At 35.1% G+C, this 23,921-nt stretch overlaps 2 protein-coding genes across 3 annotated transcripts; one reads left to right on the top strand and one right to left on the bottom strand.

Annotated features, from left to right (window-relative positions):
• Positions 1–272: 272 nt before the first annotated feature.
• LOC147871318 (eukaryotic translation initiation factor 4 gamma 3-like) lies at positions 273–3,950 on the top strand. 2 transcript variants are annotated; one of them, XM_087339974.1, is made up of 3 exons: positions 273–473; positions 960–1,175; positions 1,762–3,950. In XM_087339974.1, the coding sequence occupies exons 1-3, from the start codon at positions 273–275 to the stop codon at positions 1,828–1,830; spliced, it is 486 nt and encodes a 161-aa protein (XP_087196100.1). In that variant the 3' UTR covers positions 1,831–3,950. The 2 variants fall into 2 exon arrangements, with proteins under 2 accessions (XP_087196100.1, XP_087196099.1); XM_087339973.1 differs by having other exon boundaries at positions 960–1,837.
• On the bottom strand, positions 2,178–23,874 carry LOC147871317 (ankyrin repeat and LEM domain-containing protein 2 homolog; the record flags this gene model as incomplete). Its single annotated transcript, XM_087339963.1, has 10 exons — positions 2,178–12,843; positions 13,767–13,898; positions 14,321–14,477; positions 15,421–15,591; positions 16,545–17,659; positions 18,433–18,653; positions 19,505–19,657; positions 20,639–20,950; positions 22,709–23,028; positions 23,754–23,874. Coding segments are annotated over 10 exons (2,892 nt in total), but the record flags the coding sequence as incomplete, so codon positions are not given.
• Positions 23,875–23,921: the final 47 nt, after the last annotated feature.

The raw sequence follows: 23,921 nt of genomic DNA, 5'->3' as shown, positions 1-23,921 counted from the left end.
TAATTTCCTCATCACTTCTTATTGGAACTTTGCCACACTAAAAAATAAACTTTCTTTTTGCTTACTCTTTGATTTTAGAAGCAATGTTTACCTTTCCAAGTGTTTAATTGCATATAATGAGTATGCATTGTAATTATATTTCTCAATAGACATTGGCTTCTCATGACAACAGACTTCTTCTTCGGTGTAGACAAAACGCGGCTGGACGGCGCATGCAGAGCAACTGGCTCTAGGTTTTAATCATCTCTAAGAAGGCTTTAAGGAAGTAAAACATGTTTCACGTTATTTCTGTGTTTGCGTTCTGTCAGATGATGAGAGGGAACTTGATGTTGCAGGAGCTGTTAAAGAAGGCTCGCAGTTTGCTCAACAAACTCACGCCTGACAAGTTTGACAAACTTGTTTCCCAGGTCCAGGCTCTGCCAATTGACAGCAGCGATCGCCTGAAGGGCGTCATCGACCTCATATTTGAAAAGGTGAGGCACCGGTCTTTAGCAGCTGATACATTCAGACAGAGACGTCATATTGATAGAAATTCCCTTCTTTTGTAACTTTGCAGCTCAATTTCTTAAATATTGAAGTTATCCTCAGTGTAGTATTGGAGACGCTAGGGGCAAGTGAAAATTATAATTGTTACTGTTCACTATGATAATAATAATCTTAAAAAGCAGTACGCTGATTGTTCTCTCTTTAAATTCACCTCCAAGCTTAGAATTTATCTGCTCTCATCTAAAAATGTTTATCTTATGCAAGAAAATTAAGGCTGTCATGAAATGTGTCTTGCATCTGACTGATATTTTGAATTTCTCAGGTTTAAGGGATTAAGATTTACTTTTGTTGAAGCTTCATTTAGGTGGCCATCATTTCATAAATTTAGTTTATGTAACGTATGCTCAACAGAGTTGTTTTTCATAAATATAACATGAGAGCAAAGTGATAATGTTGTGTGTTTTTATGTGCAGGCTGTTGATGAACCAAAGTTCACAGAGATTTATGCACGAATGTGCAAGGTTCTCTCCAGCATGAAAGTTCCGGCAGAGCGTGGGAACAATGGCGAACCAGAGGTCACCTTCAGGAAGTTGCTGCTAGGTCGATGCCGGGCAGAATTTGAAAAGAATCCTGAAGCAGAAATAAATCGAGAAGCCAGACAGAAAGAGATTGAGGAAACAGCAGACCCAGTAAGTGCTTCTCTAATGTCTTTGTCTACGGTCATATGTTACTACGCTTCTGTCCACAGATTGGGAATAGCTCCGTCTGCTTGATCGAATGGAATAGATGTCTCCTCCCTTTTTGCTTGAAGATGAATATCTATCATTTGAAAAATTATTATTCAATATGTTGTTCAGGTTTTAAGACTTCTTGAAAGACAAGAAAGAGACATAATTGATAAAGACTGAATGTAGAATGCACATAAACTTAATTTAAATTATTATGATATAAATGGTACCTCAAGATGAAAAAACATTTTCCTAACTTCTTAGGTTAGTTTAACTTCCTATAATGAGCACTTAATGTACTCATTTTTTTTCCAAATGTTGTAAACTCTCATAATAATGGACTCCTGCTGCACTTGACATTTCTCATTAGCTCATGACGTTTTTTGGGGGCGTAAAGGCAGGGGGCTTCTTGACCGGCTGAGTATCGTGGACACAAACTTTAAAATGCAAACTTACATATGTTGAAAGCTGTGCATTAAAGAAGGGCTCTTACAAGATACCATCAAAAAAGGCGATTTCTAATCTTTTCTACTTATTTTTTCTGCAGGCAAAGAAAACCGAACTACAGCAGGAACTGCGAAGGATACGAATGAAATCAATAGGAAACATCAGGTAACTTACATTTTTCTTTGTGATTTTGAAGCTCTACATTTGATTCATCAGTGACTCTGAAAGTAGTGAACTTAAGAGTTGTGAATTAGGACAAGACACTGAGAGGAAATTTGAAATGTTAATGGGTTCTTGCCCTCCAGTATGCAAGTGTTCCACAAAATCCAGGACTAATTTCTAAATGTGCTTCATAATGCTGCTGCTTACATGATCACACACTATCATAAAGTCTCCACTTCCTCGGTATTTCTTCTTCTTGGTATTTGCATCGTGAAATGGCACTGATGGCTTACCTCCACACAGAATCAAATGCAAATTACATAAAAATAATTATTTAATTTGAAATTTTCAATATTCTGTCTCAGCTGTTTTATATTTATAAACAGATACAGATTTTTACAGGACCACGTACAGAAATATTATATTTCACCTCAAAAATATATATCACACACAAGACACTGATTAAATTCCATCTATTTAAACAAAAGTTCTCATTATTTTAAGGCACAAATCTTTCTGTACCTTGTAGAGGCAAAGAACCTCGTTTCTCTTCTGTTCTTTGGACTTTTACTATTGTCTTAACTCAACCCAAGTGATATATTCTTCACTATGTTACAGGTTTATTGGCGAGCTGCATAAAGCAGATATGCTCGCCACAAGCACCATGCAGCATTGCATTAAACGTCTCCTTACCAAAGAAGACGAACATTCCTTGGAGTGCCTCTGCACTCTTCTGATGACGGTCGGCAAGGATTTGGAGAGCAAGAGCCAAGTATGTTTGTTTTCATTTTTTAATACTTTTAGTTTTAATTTGCAGTTCTCCTACCGTGTAATTTATTGCCTTCCTTTGGGCTCTATGATGACCACAGGTTTATACGGAAAGTACAATGCAAAAAGCAGTAAGTGTGTCCCTTTGATCTCACTGACTTTCTGGCTTCCATTTTGTAACATGCAAGTCTTCTTAATTGTTATACATTCTTTGCACAAAATCATAGCGAGAAGGCATTATGGGCTGGTCGCACCTTCTCGTCCATCTGTCTTTCCAGTCCATTCAATTCGAGAACCAATGGACAGACTAGGATGAAATTTGATATGGAGTTTGTGGTATTCTGCACGACCTCGCATAATCCTATTTTGAATATCCTCCTAGGTAGAAAGTCAGGTGCTGCAATCTGGTGGCCAAATTGGGAACTGTCACAGAAGGTGGATTCGATGGTTGAAAGTGCACATTGTAAAGAACGCGTGAGGATGTTGCATCTATTCTGATATGAAATAACTTTCTGAGCTCGCTGACAATATTCTGAATAGTGTTTCTGTGTGATAAATGATCACCGTGACATGTTCTTCTGAAATTCTTCATACTCTTCTACACTCTAACACGTTTCATATAAAGACGCCTCATGCCGTGACTTCAACTTGTCCCCGTCTAGTGCGACGGGAATCTTCCTCAGTATTTTCTTACACTTTTACGTTTCCTCTCATCACCTCTGCTGAATCATGTCAGAATTCACTCAGTCCTGACAGGACAAAGCAGGAATCTGATCGAAGGGTCATGTCTAGGCTCAGCCACCAAAAATCTCGGTTTATGCCTTTGTTTAGATGAGACACATACTTACGTTTTGTTCGAGACAGCAACCTTCAGCTCTCAATTTAAATTTACACGCGCCTTCCCACACAGCAAGTTCTATGTGAACTACATGAGTAGTGGCAGAATTTTCTAGTTTTATGTGTAGGCTTATAAGCGTAAGAAGTTAATTATGCCCATGAAATGTGACTTTAAATTTTTGTTTTCTTGCAGGATCTGTCTGAGTTCCTTCATACAATGAAGGAACTAACAAATAAGAAGGCGATGCTCTCTAGCAGAATAAAGTTTAAGATCGACTACGTCATCGACCTGAAGCAAAGCAACTGGGCTCCAAGGAATGGACGTTAGATGAGATTTTTTAAATAAATAAATTATTTAGTTTTTTTGTTAAATACTTCAGTATTTAAATAGTAAAATAGTTTAGTTCTTTGTAAAATAGTTCAATTGTTTATGTTTTGTTAAATAGTTAAATTATTTAATGTTTTCTGAATTGTTTCTAATTAATATATTTAAGAATATTAAATAAAAAACATGTTCATAAACTTTCCTGTTATTATTTTAGCAAAGTAATATTTCAACGAACTTGTCGCCCTCATTGCACTAGTGGTTAATGTCGTCGCCACTGGACCCAAGGTACGCGAGTTCAAACACTGCTGAGGTTGATGGAATTTTAAAGGGTGATAAAAATCCATAGAACAACTTCCTTCGGAAGGGAACTAAAGCCGGCGGTCCCATGCCGTAGATTTATGGCACAAAAAACAATGAACGAGATGTTTCCTAAGCAAAACTCCCTGGCCATTTCTCACACAAGTCTCTCCTGATTCCTATTAGATGGCTATAGCAGACAAAGATAAGGATTGAGTAGAAATTGTGCAGAGGCAGTGGGCTGGTCGCTCACTACTGACAAATGCACACTTCGAAAAGACCAGGAAGACAGAATATCCTATCTGCATTACTATCGAAGAAGCAGTGCAGATATATAAAACTATACACGGACTGAAAGATGACTCTACCGAGTACGAAGCACCATTAAACAAGAAGGAATGGTCTCATCCAGCGGAAAGAATAACTCTTGATGAAGTGAAAGACTTCAATAAATACACTGTGGAAATCTATATAGATGGAAGTAAACACCAGGGAAAGGTGAGTGCTGCCGCTGTTATCTTCAAAAATGGAGAACTAATTCATAGCTTAAAAACCAAGTTACCCGATCATTGCTCAAACAATCAAGCTGAGCAGATCGGAATTCTAGAGGCCTTGGATGCAGTAACAACTTTAAGGGAAATCAGCATTGAGGAAAGAATAGTAGCGGTGTACACAGATAGTCCAGTTTCTCTCGATCTACTAAAAAACAACTTCAAACATGGCTTTGTAATATCTGAGATAAGAAATAGATTAAGGAATCTCAAAGATCAAAATTGGACTATTCATTTTGGGTGGATCAAAGCACACATCGGAATTTTCGGTAATGAAATAGCGGACAGATTAGCGAAGGCAGCAGCAGAAGATGGTGGAAATGTAGTACATGCAAAGAAGCCTAAAAGTACAATTATTAAAGAAACAAAGGAGGAAGGGATTATAAAATGGCAAAATGAGTGGAGCGCCACCAATAAAGGAGCAGCGTGCAAGAAATTCTTCCCGTCAGTGTGACAAAGAATGAAGCTAAATATTGAAATAATTCCTGAACTGGCAGCAATGACGACTGGACATGGCAAAAACAAATCATATCTACACAGGTTTGGAATCATTGACGACCCAAGATGCTCATGCCTGAAAGCAGCACAAACAGTGGATCACCTCATCTATGACTGCGAAAAACTACAACAACCAAGGCGGAACTTAATAGATGCAATAGTCAAGAATGGTGGCACGTGGCCAGTGTTGCATGAAGTAATTGTTCAGAAATGTTTAGGTCATTTTAATAAATTCATTAAATCCATTGATTATAATACAGTTTTGCATAGGAACATAGGTGCAAACGGTGGCAATGGATCATGATATTAGAGTAGTATACTCTATTGAAGTGTTTTATATTAATGCATGTAATAGTGCAATCTTGTAATGGGGCATGCTGAATAAATGTAAATAAAAAAAGACAGAATACTTTAACTTGGTATCGCAAATACACGAGTGTGTGTACTGAAACATTTAGCAATAATATTCTGGTGTGGGGGAACATTTTTTATTCCAACATTCTCAAGATAACAGATGATCGCTGCTACTTGCGCTACATGACTGAAACTCTGAATACATGCTCTTGTTGGAGATCCAAAACAACCCAAAAGGCACAAAATTTTAATCACTTTTCGCTTATGTAAGACATGCTTAATTTGGCCCACAGTTTAACAACGCACTCCTCTGCATCTGTCTTATTACCAGTCATATTTCGTTCTATGTAGGTTTTGAGGTTATGACGATGCAAGCAATTTTTACTTTTTATTTTATCATACAGGTACGAAAACCTAGCTCTGTTCTGCTAACTTCTCACTGGAGTCGGCTTGCATGTTTATAAATATAAACAATTAGTCCTAATTAATGACCGTAATAAAATAATGATTATCTGGCTTGCCACTTTGAATCACAAGATCTAAACTCACAACACTAATAAATATTTCACTTTCACTTACAGCATCATCATGGTACTACAGACTAATTATTCCGTGCTGACATCAAAGACACAAGTTATTTGAATACGCAAAATCAAATTAAGACTGCATAATAGTCACCTCATTTAAAAGACGCATCCAATGTTTGATAGAGATTTATTTAACGTGTTTTATTCACGGTACTCCCAGTATCGAAGAACATATACTCATAGCTGAGTAGGTAACACACACAAAGCACGTTAACTTTGTTAATTGAAGTATCATTACGCAACTCTCTAACACATAAACGGAACAGACCTAGTGACACCCACAAACACAATCTGCTTTAAAAATAAAGAATTCAGAGTTCTACAGTGTAAACAGCGATTATTTACTTCAAAAACATTAACCCTTGTAATGGCTGAGTTGTCTTCTTTGATTTACCACTGAATGTTCAAATATTATTTAGGCGACTTTAAGCTATAAAAATTGAGTATCTTATTGATGCTGATGTGGCTACAAAACAATCGCACGAGAAAAATGCAAATGAAAATATTAAAAAATTGTGAATATAAGAAACGTATAAGAAAAAGAAAGGTCTTTACCATTCTTTTAAATAAAAAAATGGTTGACCTCAACATGAACTGAAGAAGAAGTGAATTGTACCAAAATCACCCACAAACTGCAATTTTCATAAACACAACTGCAGTGACGGTGGAAGACCATTTGAAGTTTGTGGAAACTAGATAAAAATGTTATTCAATGTTTTTTAGAAAAACTATTGTCAAGAAGAAAATTCATGGAGAAACTAAAAACATTAAATCATGGCAGACATTACCAACCTATATAAAACCCTGAGAGCGAATGAATATAAGGAACACAATATGTACACTGGGAACTTTTGTTTTGCAAAATCATTTTTACCCATGGTTAACAGCTTGCAACAATCTGAGAGAAACTGATTTGCTGGCCATAATTGATCTTCCAAAAATGTTGAAATGTTTTGGATTTCGGGGGCCTTTAACAAACTTATGACTTACATGCTTCACGAAAAGAAAAGAAAAACACGAATCTTCTGCAAAACATGTACAGTGCACGCAGGTCATTCTTTATTTAAGTCTCCAAAGAAACTATGAGCTTCTGGAGATCCAACTTACATTTAGTAGTTCAGAATATAATAAAGGAGTTTATACAAATTATAAATATTGAAATGGGTGACATGACTTGTCTGCTGCCAGTTCAAGAACTACCATTTAGAGGTCATGAATTATCTGAGTTGCCCCTTGACAGAAGTAATTGTAAAGAATATTTTGAACATTATGATCCTCTGCTGAATGACCTTTTGCTAAGGCACATCTCTGGCCATTGAAAATAATTTGTTAAAAGCCCTCCATGAAGTGTTGCTAGTTGACATTTCAAGACAAATTCAGGAACCGCCTAATATTGGATGAAACTTCTGATTTTCATTTTGTCATGAGGTACATTCATGATAGTAACAGGTCTTTCTGCTCAAACCCTTTCTCTCTGTGTTCGCAAATTCTTACATTTTGGTTCATACATTACAGACAGGTCTGGGTATAGATTTTATTCACAAAATAAGAGAAATTCAAAGTCACGTGCAAAATGAACATGACACACTTCTCAATTTTCTAACAAAAACCAGGGAAATGAAGAAGGCAAATCCTGACACAGAAAATTCTGCAGAAGAGAAGTACAGAAAACTTTTCTACAAAATTACTGCTACTACATAAGTGAGAAAGTTTACATACATAACTTTAAGGCTGCCTTTCCTGAACAGCATACACAAAAACTGCCCGTGTATTTTTTACATTCTATTCTTCATGAAAACCTTGACACTAACAGTAGTCTGAGCTACTGATATTGTTGAAAATAAGCCATAGCACTGAATGGGGCAAACCAAAAAATTAAGCAGACATCACACAAAATATCATTGCTGGGTAAAAACTCAGAGCACTGAGAAATAAACAGTCCATTCTTCTCTGTCATTCCAGCGCATGGCGCATGACGGCACAATCCTTGTGTTTTGAGTCACTAAATTCAGTAACCGATACTAAGACGAGAACAAAAATATGATCTGAGACTGTTGAAACCATAAGTATTGCAACTGTGCTTGTCGGCATAACTGTAAGTGGTTACACAGGCGGTTGAAATTAACGGATAATGATTAATTGATTGATTACATAAATCTATATTTACCTTATTATAAACTGAACACATGATATATAGGCCACGAAGGCATACTATGAGCCTGAAGTTCTCTTTGTAATTTTTATGTTCTTGCATTTGACCTATTTCCAGCCCTCCCTCCGACTCGTAAATTCCGTGCAGATGAAAATCACACGGCATAAAATTTACAACACCAGGTCAGGTTATGACAGGTAGATGAAACAGTGGGTCAAACAGAAGTCACCCCAAGAAATGCTGAATCAGGTTGAAGCCTGTAATTTACATAGAAGTCCACACAACTAGAATAAGTTCAGTGTCTTTCACCATGAGCTTCGTTACAAATTCCTTCAAAACCTGCATCCTTAGAGATCGCCTACCACGAGATATTCGCTGTACGTGTTTCCATACTTGTTACCCATAATTCCAGTTCCTATTCTGATCCAAATGTTTATTTCCTTTGCAGAATCCAGAAATGGCCGACATTGAATTTGCGTCCTTCATTGAAGAAATAATGAATCTGCCCCTTTAGTTACATAGTTTGTAATTAAAAGGTTAAATAGGTTTACTTAAATAGATACATTCCTTTAGTTAAGTAGTTACTTTGTTTTATTTAAACAGTTAAAGTTCACATATTGTATATTTCAATTCAATTCATTTATTAAAGTGCTTGACAACAGCCAAAAAGGCCAATAACAGCCAAGCACTAACAACAATACAGACATTACAATACAAAAGCAAACAAACAATGAACTGAAAACATAAATGTACAATATTGATTTATTGCAAAATAACTAATAAGTAAAAAACTAAATGTTATAGACAAGTAAAGTAATAATTAAACTAAAAACAGTTTAATATTGGACAAACAACATACACAATAAAATGTCATACTAAGTAAACAATAAAAAACCATGATTATTGTTTAAAAAGCTGACTGACCTCAGTAAGCAAAATGCAATCTTTGTTAAAGATGTCGATGCTCCTACAGACTGCATTGGCAGCAGAAACACATCTGGCAGAGAGACTGGCCTTGAAATTACGTTGTACAGTAAAGGTAGAGTAGACCTAGTGGGTACGCAGAGACTAACTGTATCAAAAACAGATGAGCAATTAATTTTGCCTTTAAAAATATTCACGAGGAAAAGCGCATCCAAAAGCCTCCTCCTTAAATGTAAAGATAAGAAATTTAATCTAACTAATATTTCATCATAATTATAGGCACAAACGCCATTAAAGAATCTAGCGTAACATAGAGCTACAAATTTCCTTTGAATCCTTTCCAATTTAAAGGAATCAGTATTAGTAATAGAGTTCCAAACAACAGAAGCATACTCAATTTTGGAACGGACTAAGGTACTGTACAAGACCAAAAGGCTATCAACAGTGGAGAAGGAAGAAGTAATGTACCGAATCAAACCTAGCATTTTCAAGCTCTGTGATAATATATAGTTGATATGCTGGTGAAAATAGAGCTTACAGTCCAGTAGAACACCGAGATCTTTAACACAATGGGAGCGTGCCACCAGGTTCTTACACAATTTGTAATTAAAATAAATACTGTTTGTCTTCCGGGTGAATGATATAACAGTCGTTTTACTTAAATTAAGTTGCATCCCATTCACAAGACACCAATTTTGCACTGAATGGATGTCGTCCTGCAACAGTTTGCAGTCATCAACATCGCTGATACTCCGATACATCTTTAAGTCATCAGCAAATAAAAGGCACTGTGAATTATGTATGGAGTCGCAGATGTCATTACTTAATATATTAAAAAGTAAGGGGCCTAGGGTGGAACCCTGAGGCACTCCACACTTAACACGATAAGGATACGTAAGAGTTCCAGATACACGAACAAAAGATTGCCTGTCAGAAAGATAACTATGGAACCAATCAACATAACTGGGTGATAGTCCAAAGTTTCTAAGTTTCCCAAGAAGAATACTATGAGGGACTAAGTCAAATGCTTTAGTAAGATCAAAGTATACCGAATCTGTTTGTCCTTGAGTACTAACTGAAGGTAAAACGGAATTAAGGTAAGTAACCAAATTTGTTGCTGTGGAATTAAATTTACGAAAACCATGCTTTGAGGGATTTAATCTGTACTTAAAATTTTTTTGCAAATGATCATAGACAATAAATTCAAATATTTTTGAAAAGTTATTAAGAATAGAGATGGGTCTATAATTACTAACAATGGAACTGTTGCCTTTTTTAAGCACAGGAACAACAGCTGTTTCTTTCCACAGGGACGGAAAGGTGGCACTAGTTACACTTAAATTAAAAATATAGGTTAATAAGGGAGTGAAAATATCAGAACAACCCTTAATTACTAACGAAGGAATTCCATCTAACCCCACACACTTTGAGGGTCTGAGGCGCTTGATCGCCTTGCTAACTTCAGCACGAGAGATAGGAGCGGCGGGCAAAAAATCAGAAGTAAAAGTATCGGTAGGAGTGACGGACTGGCAAGAAGTGTTAAAAATTGATTCAAAATGCGTAGCAAATTCATCAGCAATGTGTTTCGGGTCACTGACAAACTGATCACAAATTTTTAGCTGAATGAGGGAGTTATCTTTTCTTCTGAAATTTGAAACGTGTTTCCAAAAATGCTGAGGGTGAGTTTTAAGACTGTCATCAACAGATTTTAACCACCAGACTTTATGGTAGCCTTAACTAATTTACGAAAGTGTGCAAAGTAGGAGTAATGTAATAATAATAATAATTCATTTCATTTATTAGAGTGCTTGGCAACATCCAAAAGAGGCCAATAACAGCCAAGCACTAACAATAAACATAAACATAACAATACAAAAACAAACAAACAATAAACTAAATATATAGATGTACAATATAATAATGATAATATATCAATTCATTAATTTGTTACAAAATAATCAACAAGCAAATGAGCTGAATAATATGCCTAGGTATAATAATTAAATTAAAAACAGTTAAATATAAATAATACATACAAAATGAAACTTTAGTAAAAGAAAAAAGAAAAGAAAAGGAAATTGGCTAAATAAAATGCCCAAGAAAAATATTCTCCTTGTTAAAAATGTTGATGCGCTGACAGACTGCATTCGCAGCAGAAGCACACCTAAACAAGGAACTAGCTTTAAGACTACGATAAACAAAGAAACGAGAAGTAGTCCCTAATGGATCGGAGGGTACGCACAAAGAAACTGAATCCAAAACGGATGGGCAGCAAATTTTACCTTTAAATATATTAATGAGAAAGAGAGCATCAAGATGGCTCCTCCGCAGGTGCAGTCAAAGAAAATTTATCCTCACTGAAACGTCTTCATAATTATAGTCACTTAGGCCATTAAAAAATCTGGCGTGACATAAAGCAGCAAATTTCCTTTGAATTCTTTCAACTTTGGTAGAATCACTGGAAGTAATAGAATTCCAAGTAACAGATCCATACTCCAATTTAGACCAAACAAGACTATTGTATAAAAACCAATAAGCTATCTAAAGTAGAAGTAGTACCTAATTAAATTTAGCATTCTATCTAGTCTAGCAATAAGATGTTTCAGTCTTCTTGGCAAGAACTGCTATAAAATTAATGAAACTTCACCACGAGACCCAGCTATAATAAAACATTTATGCAACTGGTTTATCCAGACAATGAATGAAGATTCACTGACCCACAAGTATTGTTCTTTACTGACAAAGCCTGGTTTTACTTAATTGGACATATGAACACACAAAATAACTGATTCTGGTAGTCAAAAAATTCCCTCATTTCATGGGCCATCACTTTTTCATATAATACTTTTGACCAACTTCCACGTATGCCTAATTATATAAAATTTCTAAACTTTAAAATGGAACCATATACTGTACAGTATTTATAATTTCATTATCACTGACCTCTCTAAACACTTTATGCAAAGTGTAGAGAAAAAAAGGTTTATATGCACGTAAATGAGTAAATAAATTATTTAAATTTGATCATTTGTCATGTAAATGTGCAGTAATAGTGATTAAATATCACTTATGAATAATAACTGACAATCATGTACAATTCTCTGCTAGCGATATTCTATAATTGCAGGTCATTATTGATAATAATATAATGACAAGAAAAATTATACAGTAAACTGAGACAAAAAAGGTGAATGAATCACTGGGTCCTACGTCCAAGAAGCCTAAAGTTTAATTTGTGAACATATGGAATTATCTCTATTTGAGAAATTTTTTTTAAGAAATACTCTTATTGCTGACTTCCTTTACTGATCAATTCTTCTTTTAAGAATCTTTTATTCCTTACCTGCATAAAATTTTAAGATCATGTGAAAATATCCCACATGTGCTTCCTACATAATAAACTATCCATTGCATTAAAATGTTCTAATATCTGATAATACAAATTTAACAATCCCATTCTTTATAAGTACAAACATCAGAATTTACTACATCTAGATATAGATAAACATATTTCTAATTATAAAATATAGGCTATTAGAATTTCATAAGTATTTTTCTTTTCAACCCCTGATGACTTAATGGTGAATATGATCCTGTAATTTTGTGCCATGCCTGTGGAGGAGTGGAAGACTGCATACCTTTTTGGTATTGTGAAGAATCTGCGACAGGTGTCTGAAGCATTCTAGTTCTTTCTTTAGGCCTCGAAGGAAGAGGACTGGACCATCTGAAAGTTACAAGACATATAATTAAAATGTTTTACCTTCTTAATGTCCATTGACAAATTCTGTCCACCATTTCCACTTCTTTGTAATTCAACTTTATTTTCCATAGACATTTATTTAAAATTTGAAAAACATGTCTTCTTGTTGATGAAAGACTCGGGTTACAAGCCGCGTCAGGTGGCTGAATGGTGAATAGACCATATCTTCTGCCAACGTTTCGAAAACAACCCCTGCTCTCATCCTCAAGGCTGCTGCGTAACAAATCTGAGCCCTGAGGATGACAACAGAGATTTCTCTCACAATGTTGGCAGAAAATATGGTTCATTCACCATTCAGCCACCTGACATGGCTTGTAACCTGAGAGTCTATCATGAAAGCTTCACTTTATACATGTCTTCTTGTTATTATCCATATGCACATACGAGAAACTCTACTCTGACAAAAAGGAATTTTAAAAAACTTTCTGTGTTTATCGAAATACAAGAAAAATATTACATCAATTTAACAATCAGAAACTTCAAAGTGGAACATAACAGAAATATTATTAAAGCTGAAACCATGATCTTGTAAGCATAATTACACAATTTAACAATCCATTTCCACATGAACATTCCAAACAAGATATTTACTATTTAGTTTGAAAGTGAAAACAGATGAAATACTATGGATGGCTAGGAACATGTTCATAATTCTTTTTTAATTTAATTAATATTGTGTACAAAGATAATACAAATACAAACAATGGACAACAAATTGAACTTGTACACTTCATACAACATAGAGTACTATGGATTGTCCATGGAAAATGCAGTACATACAAAAATTGAATGTTAAATTTTCTGGGAACCATAAAAGTTGGAATTATCGTAAATGTCATTTTGATTTATTACTGACTAATTTTATTTACATTAGACACATTACTTACATGGCTCTCACACTTTCAGAGTACAGCAAAACCAAATGTCGCCATCTATAAATGTTAGGATATTCTATAGGGTCTATATTTAAGCCATCCAATGCCTGCATTACAGTGGCATCCAACTTGGTAGGTGAGTCACTAGAAAAAAAAATTATATTTCAATAAGACTATTTTGTGCTCATATACTTAGTATTCTGGGCACTCTTTAAGGTGGTTACAGATTTTTCATCATTAGATCTAAATGTTGCTAACCACATATAAGACTACATGGCAGCACAGGCGTTTGAAAATTACAAGATGAGGAAACAACAAAATACAGCTTCTAGCACTTTAAGTGATTAAAATTTTACTGTCTACAAAAATTAGGTAACAATTAGTGTGTTTGGGTACTTCACTGTCAGATAAAGATTTCATGAATGACGAACTGCTGACAAGGCAAATATGAATTCTATGCAGCGGGCAAAAAAACTTTCCCCAACATTTTGGTTAAATAAATGTAGCAGCAGTAGTGGGTAGAAAAATTATTCTACTCTTTGCTTTATGTGACATTCAGTATTTACCCTTGTATAAAAACATCTGGCCATTCGACTGGTGTTAACATTTCAGCGTCATCGCCATCATCATCATCATCATCATCATCGCAGTATGAATGTACTTCATTTCTGCTGAGTTTTTCAGGTGTTGATGGTGGTGTGAAATATTCATCATCATCATCATCTGGAATATAAATAAAACTCACATGCATAAGACATGATCTGTTAGAGGCTACCATCTATACATTTCATAAAATTATATGGTCAGAACCCCTACATTCTGTAAATTACAACTAGTCCCTTCAGGTCTTTATACAGGGCTAATCTAAATGATGTTCCCGATTTGAAACACATGTTACTCACGTTTAATGAAATTCAGATGCACAAAATTGGTACCGATGGAAAGACAAACTCTCCAAGATTATGTTGGTATACTTCGCGGCCGCATAGTAACACTGTTCGCCGCCAGGGGCGATATGACAGAAAATTACTGCCAACGAAGGCAGAGGAGCCTTTTGTGTCCTGGATTTCCACATTCACCGGACCTGACGCCCTGTGATTTTTTTCTGTAGGAGTTCATCAAAGATATTCTTCGTGCCACCCTCACCACAGACCTTGCCAGAAGCCATTACAGCAATCGATCATGATATGCTGCAACGTATCTGGGAGGAACTCGACTACAGGCTGGATGTGTGCCGAGTTACCAAGGGGGCTCGCATTGAACACCTGTGATGTACTGAAACAAAACTTGGAGAGTTTCTCTTTCCATTGGTACCAATTTTGTGCATCTGAATTTCATTGAACGTATTATTTCTTTCATATCGTGAACATCACTTAGACTAGCCCTGTATTCCACTAAACCAGGGGTTCTTACCCTTTTTCGCCGGCATACCACTAATTCTAATTTAACACACTAAAAGTACCACTAACCAAATTCGTTCAGGGAAATATTATTTATGTTAATATTATCTTCTGCTTTTCTTACTTAGTTCGCATACCACCAGTGGTACGTGTACCACAGGTTGAGAAACGCTGCACCATACAATATTCAGTCTCCAGCACTTATATTAGCATAAATTCACATTTTAAAAAGACATGTACATAAAAACACGCATCAGAAATCTTACCTTCTGAAAACTCACCACCTGATGATATGTATGTCATTTTATGTAACTTATTAGTTTCTGAATTATATGTCTGTCTCTTTTTAAAGCTGCTCACTTTCAGATTACAGTGTGTTTCATGAATGGAACCTTCCATCTCACTAATTCTTGTACTATCACACTGCTGGTCAGAATCTAGTGGAAAGTACATAATTAATTAGCTTCATTATTTATTATAATGTACAATATGCTAATAGGATCAACAATAATGAATATGAGGAAGGAGATCAATTGTAACAGTAACTATATTGTCTAAAATCCCCTGAGTGTCACAGAAGAAGAATAGAATGCAATGGTATTTACAGCATTCACAGCACCATCTACAGAAGTAAAATATTGGTACTGCTAAAAATCTCTTTTTAGACATTCTAAACTTGTATGATTTTTCAAGAACAAATTGATTCTACAAACTCCACTCACTGGAAACCCTAACACTTGGAGGACTTATGTTTTCAAGAAAGAGACCAGTATATGCAGCGAGTATAGGCGTGAATGGGTAAAAATTTGATTTGTTACAAAGGTCGCTCAGTTACATTTGGGAGTGTCAAAGACTTCAACCTACATCACACGAACTGATTCCAACAAAAAATCTGTAATTCTCCTGCTTCTTATTTGGGGCATATGATTTAAATCTTAGCCTGGAGACTAGTTATCCTAAGGTTTTTCATGGTTTTACTCAGGACTTCCCTGCAAATTCTGGGATCAGACCATGTCCACCTTCTTCCATATCCTTTCAAATTCATTATTCATTACTCATCTCATCATTTGATGCTAAGTAATCTCAACTACTGACAGTATCATTAAATAAACCACAAATAAATAAATACATACATAAACAATTTTTAGTCACATTCAGCATTTACTTACTTTAGTTCAGGGGTTCAAATAATGAAGAATTATCACTAGATGGAACTGAAATGGTGATGGATATATATTTATTTTCAGTGCTTTGTTAATCCCCGAGTATCACTACATTTTTAAGGTGGAATAAAGGTACCTTACATAAACTAATATAATTTCTACAAATAATAAATAAAATTAAATTCTACATTTATTTTATGCAAACAACGTAACAAATATGCACTCACCATTATCTTCTACAAATGTAAGTCGTCTTGTAATTCCATCTGATGAAGATTGTGTGTTAGCTTTGTCAGATGTAGACCGCACATGATTTCTCTTGAAGGACCAACCTTTCCTAGCATTTCTCATAAAATTATGATTTTGTCTGAAGCATAAGCACTGTGAAGCATCAGACCAAATCCTCATACATTCTTCTTCTGTTCGGACATGAATATCTTTCTTAGCACCACTGGTTTTGTCTGTGTCTTTACCATTTCCTTGTATTTCTAAGGCGCAAAGAATATACTCGGCAATACATTTTACCTGATTACGTTCACAATTGGTTTTTCTTTGGTGTTCAGCATATGCATGTGCATCACGGTAACATAAGCTCACATCATCCTCTTCATCTGAATAAGAACATGACAATGGGGAAACCGTAGATTGAAGACCAGACACGACAAATTCCAGTTCATCACTAGTAAGCTCAATAAGCTTTGCTGCTACAATTACGGCGATTCGAGAGTGAACGAGATTAAAATCGACAGATGCGAATCTGGCGTCATCTTTAAAACTGCTGACAAGATCTTGGAGATGCCTAATTTCTGGATCAAGCATGTCAGGCACTGAATCACTAACCTGTACACTACGACCAACAACCGCGAGTCCATCAAACATTCGTTTAGCGAACACACAACAAGATTTTTCTACACATAAGAATGGGCTAACACCTGGATTCAACAGAGTTTCATCTTCCATGCCAGCATTTGCATCCACTTTTCGATGACTGTACACATTTGATTTGGTCTTAAACGCATTCTCTACTAGTGGTTTAACTGGACTGGTGTCAGACAGACTGCACGCTTTAAAAGCAAGGCACAGATTTGACACTGGACTAATCTCATCATCAACTGACTGATTTTCACTATACTCTGTTAAAGATGATACACAACCACTCACTACACATTCTGAACTATCATAACACTCCTTGGTTGAATATGGTTTCTGTGCAGCCTCCTCAAATCTGTTCTTCAGATAAGCCTCAAGTTTCTGAAGCCCATCCTCAGAGGCCAAATTTGTAAATGTATCAAGAAATGGCCAATATTCATTCCAACCAACCCTGAATTCCTCAGCCAGGTCCCTGTAAGAAATCACAGGCACAAAATATATTATACTTTCAAGCAAAGTAAAGCAGATATTTTCTTCCTTTGCATTATGCTTCATGGTCAACAGTTTCTTTGGCCAATAACATCAAGCTACTAACTGAAACTGTTTGAGCAGGACACCATTCTACTACTAAAACAAATATACTAATATTATTTCATGTGAAAATTTCTTGCATCCCATTATTTTTATATGGAAAAACTGAGGAACACTGTCAACAAAACTGAATGAATAATAAGAGGCAGAGAAACAGCATCAAGTAGAATAAAACACGCATCTAAATACAGAAAGATAAAATGGAAGGAAAGAATAAATGGCCTTGTAATTTACCATCAACAATGCTTGATATTACTTATGATTGGCTGATGTGTGAGTAGTGGAGTCAGCATTTTCCTGTCAAACAGACTGCCTCGTGAGGTTCTAAATTTTAAAATCTATACATTCAGTAACAGTAACATATCATTTTGCTTCATAATCTAAACTTCATTTGAAATTACATATGCACAATATTCGGTTTTAGAGGTTAACTGGGACGTGCAAGGCTAAAGGTTCACATGGGGCACCAAATACACTTGCCCTTTCTCAGGTCATGGTGCATTTATCTTATAATACATAAGAAAATAACTGTTTGTTGAGTAAAATTTCTATATTTGAAGCTCTGACTTCAAGAACCACTTAGATTTGGGCAAACAGTGTCTCACTAAAGCAAAGTGAAAGAAACATAAGCTTGAAGTCGTCCGTATCTCCCACCTGCCAACTCTTTCTAATCCTTTCTCCACATCCAGCAGTCTAAATGCATGACAACTCAGACTTCCTGTATATGCCTGTCTGCAGGCATTCTGCTTTGGAGTCCGAGGCATCCGAGGAGGAGTCTTCCACTTCTTCCGGAACACGATTGCTTTTTCATGATTCATTGGTCCTGCATAAGCCCGGATTTCCATCCTTCCATTAAGTGGATCAGCTTTTAATACCTGATGAATAAACATTTTAGAACAAACAGTAAATTAATAGAATGACGTCTCCTCTGATGATGAACCATGTTTGTATGAAGTTAATTTTCTGCATTTCACAGACTGTGTCTGCCTCCAACACCAGAGACTGACAGGTTGATTTCATTGGTGATTGGGTGGGTGTAGTATAGATATATATGCACTGTCAGCTCATGGAGCCCAGTCTCCTTGATCAAGAATGGACCAAGGGGACAACAGTAGGTGGTGTATGGCGATCACCCTACCTAAAAGGACACAGTCCCTAGATTATTTCCTATAGAACTGAAAACTGAAACACAAAGACAAATAAATTCAGAAGGCATTCAAAATATAATAAAGTCAAGATACAATTAAATAATGGAAAACAGCTATTAACCACATAAAAACAGAACATCTACAAAAAAATTCAAAAAAGCTTTAATCAAGGTGTTATGAGAGGAACACATTTAATCTGTACTCTTCAATGCGAGGCAATATGATGACGAAAAAAAAATTGTGACAAAACATTTCACGTTAAGTAAAAGATTTTACAAACTGTTATATTTGATAGTTTTGGTTACATATGAAGTACACACACAATACATGAGACAGAACATATAAACCTCCTTGCATCCATCAAATAAGCAGTGTGTGGGGTCTAAACATGGTAACAGAAGTAACTGTCAACATTCCTGCTAGAAATGAATCTCCAGACATCCTGTGAACACCCTGAATTGTCTCAGCTTCACTTTGAAAACTACGTGCTCTGATATGAGAGAATTCTCTGACTAATTTAAATTTCTCGACAGGACCCTGCATAGTGAATACATGTGTAAAAACAATTTATTACCAACCAGAGGGCAAGCAGGAGAGAATGGATCACCAACAGTAGGCTGTACAGAATTATCCTCTGATCTAAGTACAGGAACATAAAACATGTCATCCAGTAAATTTGACAGTTTTTGCCTTAGACTTTCATCTGGAGAGGAAACACGACTGCAGATAACCTGGAAAAAAAGAAGAAGGAGAAATCATGAGTATGGTAAGTAAGATAGAAATAACGTTATGTACATATAACGGGTTACAGGAAGTAGCCACACTATTTTAATTGTTTCAGCTATGTAAAATCCTACATCTCAGCAAGCAGACTGGTCCTCTGGCAGCACTCCACATTTGTATTAGGGAGGTTAGCTAGTTTGAATCTTGACCAGTCTAATGACTATCTGGATTGTCATTTTTCTGTTTGTGAGTCTCTCCAGGCAATTTCATGGAACTGACATAAGCCATGACAGACTCTTATCTATTCACAATTCATAATTATCGTCACATCACATTCAATTATATCAAATTTCTAAACTTTAAAATGGAATCATATACTGTATATATATATATAATAATTTCATTATCACTGACATCTCTAAACACTTTATGCAAAGTGTAGAGAAAAAAAGGTTTATAAGTACGTAAATGAGATCCTTGGTAAAACTCTAAAAGAAAGGCCTTCACAAATTCTTACAAACAATATTTTAAAATGTCAATGTGCTAAATACTTTATGATATACTTAATTTAATTTTTTATGAAAATCAATAACACTGAGTGTGAAATAAATTTCTGGGTTATATTATCACTTTTTTAACAAACTGAGAAATATTTTGGACCAACTAACTCCAAGGTAGAGGAATTTTCCTTAAAAATTTCTGTCATTCAAATAGTCAAAAAAATTCCCTCATTTCGTGGAATTTGATGCGCCATCACTTTTTCAAATAATACTTTTGACCAACTTCCAACTATGCCTTGACCTCTTGTCTTACGGTTTCCCAAACAAAACTTTGTACATATTTCTTGATTCTCCCATCATACTACATTACCAACCAATCACATTCTTCTTAGTTGAAGCACAGACAATAACATAAATATTTTATACCAAGTACTCACTCCTGAAGAATACTGTGATGTATATATGATAATGAAAATACATGTTACTTGCATCTCTTGGTGTTTGTCCATATTTATTCCTCGAATGTCTATCACATTGTGGATAAGACACCAATACATCTACAACTGAAAGAGCTCCCAATTTAACTGCAAAATGTATCGGAGTCTCATTGAGGGCCTTATCAGGAGTATTCAGGTAAAGATCCAACAAGATACGAGCTCGGTCCTCACAGTTGGCAGCATCATCATCTCCATACAGCAACTGAATAAATGCAACATTGCTCACTGTCTGTAGAATTAGATCACATATTTGTGCGTCACAAGCCTTGGCTGCTACATGCATTGCGTTATACCGTGAGCCTTCCTAAACCCGGAAAAGACAAAGAAACAGTAAATAAATTATTTAAATTTGATCATCTGTCATGTAAATGTGCAGTAATAGTGATTAAATATCACTTATGAATAATAACTGACAATTATGTACAATTCTCTGTTAGCGATATTCTATAGTTGCAGGTCATTATTGATAATGAATAGATTATTCACTTTTACCGTCAGGCAGAACAAAGCATAATGATTTATAAGTTTATAGAGTAAATTACAGCTAACGGAAAATAAATAAATAACATATAAATTAAAGACTGTGATACATCTTAGTGTAGTTCCCAGTGGAATTAAGGTTGAAAATACCCAGAAAAAATGGTAAATCCCCATAAGAGTTGAAATCAAAGAAGAACATGGATGTTCTTCTCTGTTTTACATTTGGATCTCAAGATAAATGTCAAAGAACAACATTGACTTTTATTTTAATAAAAATGCACAGCAAAGCACACTCCAGTTCACACACTGCTGCTTGCTGGGAAAATCTTGAATATTGCTTCCTCAATATTCTCTTTGATTTATTTTATGCATTTTGTCTTTCAAGCTACCCCATAAATAAAAATCACACAGTGTGAGGTCTGGGAAACAAGTTGGTCATAAACTTTCATTAATACATTTTTCAACAAACATGTCAGTTACTGTGGCCACAGAGTTACCGGTTGTGTTCCCTTTACTGAATCCTGCTGAAAGTAACCATACACTTTCCTTTTTTTAATGAACTTAAGGAAAATCCTTTTCAAAATCTAATTAACATAACTTCCTGAGTGAAGACTATCCATAAAAGAAAAACTGAGACAATTATTCACCATACACTGATTCCACACCAAACACCAACTTCTCGATTTTGAAGCAGAATATAATGAAGGACTCCAGGGTATTTTGAGCACCAGAATCAGTTATTTTGTGTGTTCATATGTCCAATTAAGAAAAACCAGGCTTTGTCAGTAAAAAACAATACTTGTGGGTCAGTGAATCTTCATTCATTGTCTGGATAAACCAGTTGCAAAAATGTATTATTATAGCTGGGTCTCGTGGTTGTTACAGAAAAAGGTGAAGTTTCATTAACTTTATAGCAGTTCTTGCCAAGAAGACTGAAACATCCTATTGCTAGACTAGATATACCAGTGATTTCTTGACAAATGCTCTAATCTTGCAATAGTATAATCAAGTTTCTCTTCTCTTTATTTTCTTATGCAATTCTAACACATTCCTTTGAATGTATTAACGAAACCTTGGGGAAATATCAACACCAGATAATTTTTGTTTAAGTTCTCTGAGATATATACATAAGCTAAATTGGTTTTTTACATAATTATCCAAATACAAAATAACAAGCCTGTATCTTGAACACACAAATAACAGAGGGAAAAAAAACAAAAACATTACTCATGCCAGTTTTCATAACCCTATCTTAACCCATGGACTTAAATTTTTTTAACAAGCATGGTTTCTGTATATAATCGCCCATACAAGAGCCTGGATTTCATTTAGTCATTCATAGATGGCTCCCAACTACACATATAAAAATAAAAGAAACACCTAACTTCAAAATCCCTGCTTCTGATGCTCACTCTTAATGTTGTGAAACCATTTTATTGCACAGAATGTTTTGGTAGGGCAGTCTGATTTATTTTTTGTGTATGAAAAGAGCATTAAAATCAGTGATGACCGAGTTAGGAATTCTATGTAGAATACTAACACATACATTTCAAAACTACTTATAAGAATGCAACCTGCATACCTGAAGAATGGCTGGAGTATCTCCACTACTCACTAGGTAACGAGGATTACACCAGATGGTATTTGTGAATGTAAGAGTGTCACCACATTCTATCACTTTCCTCAGCCAAACCAAATCCTGGGATTTAGGTGCTTTGAAAGGACTTGGTTTTTCACCTATTACAGGACTGCTGGTTTCTAAATTTGGAACTACAATTTCAGGAGCTTGAACTGCAAATTCCACAGCCTCCTGTCTTGTCTTAAAGGAATTAAACCTCGCTTCCTTGTATTTTTTCACAATTTTCAGTGCTTCTGATTTGTCATTATAGACATGCAGAGTGTCTGAAAAATGAAGCAAAAATGTTTATATATACAAATGATGCATAAATCTGTCAATGGAAATTCAACAGACAGTAATTACCTATTTTACATCCAAAAGAAAATAATTAAAATAATGACAGGTTTTAAAAGCAGAGGCTCTTGTAGAAAATTAGTTAGAAAATTTTCTACACTTTCATTTGCAAGTGAATAAATACTCTCCTTACTATCATTTATGGTGAAAAACTTGGACAAATTTCAAAGAAATAAATATGCACATAATTTAAACATAATATGTAAATATGACCTTCAAATGCCAAATCCTAACCTCACTACATATCAAGAAGGAGTATATTATACAGGTATCAAGTCATTCAATAATCTTCCACATACAATTAAGAGTTTAAATCATGATATAAAAGTAATCAAGTCTGCATTACCTCTTAACTCACTCCTACTCTGTAGATGATTTTACCTCTGTTGACAATTCTTAACCTTTAGGTATATCTATATGTAAATAAGGTTTCGTTGCAAGATTTGAGGTTTCACAGCGGTGAGAATGAAGATTTCTGTCTTCTGGGTTGTTGTGCTATGTAGTTTAGTTATTGTATTTAAAATTCATAAGTTCATATATAAGTTCTGTACTTATATTATTATCCGTAGAATGTAAATAAACTATATCTACAATTCAAAATCTTAAAACTAACTTTCGAATGCATATTCATTTATGTTTATATTTTACTACTTACCATCAGATTCCAAGACAGTGTCACTAGGTATATTTACACCGTAATACATTTCTTCACAATTAGCAGTATCACAAAATTTTTGTTTCGAAATTGCCGCGTCCTTCACATAAAAACGTTGCTTTTAAATATAAAAATCTACTCTACACATAACATTCATAAAACCCTTCT

This window comes from Zootermopsis nevadensis, unplaced genomic scaffold, assembly GCF_977971745.1.
Source record: "Zootermopsis nevadensis isolate Lab colony 2312 unplaced genomic scaffold, Znev_1.0 Znev_ptg000058l, whole genome shotgun sequence".
NCBI classification, from domain to species: Eukaryota; Metazoa; Arthropoda; class Insecta; order Blattodea; family Termopsidae; genus Zootermopsis; species Zootermopsis nevadensis.
Note: the sequence above shows the minus strand (reverse complement) of the source record. Positions and strands in the feature narration are given on the sequence as shown.

Bases quoted from the DNA above. Each gene is read 5' to 3' on its own strand.
- LOC147871318 (XM_087339973.1), top strand. From the start codon at position 273: ATGTTTCACGTTATTTCTGTGTTTGCGTTCTGTCAGATGATGAGAGGG. The intron at 474-959 runs GTGAGGCACCGG...TTTTATGTGCAG, and splicing joins TCGACCTCATATTTGAAAAG to GCTGTTGATGAACCAAAGTT.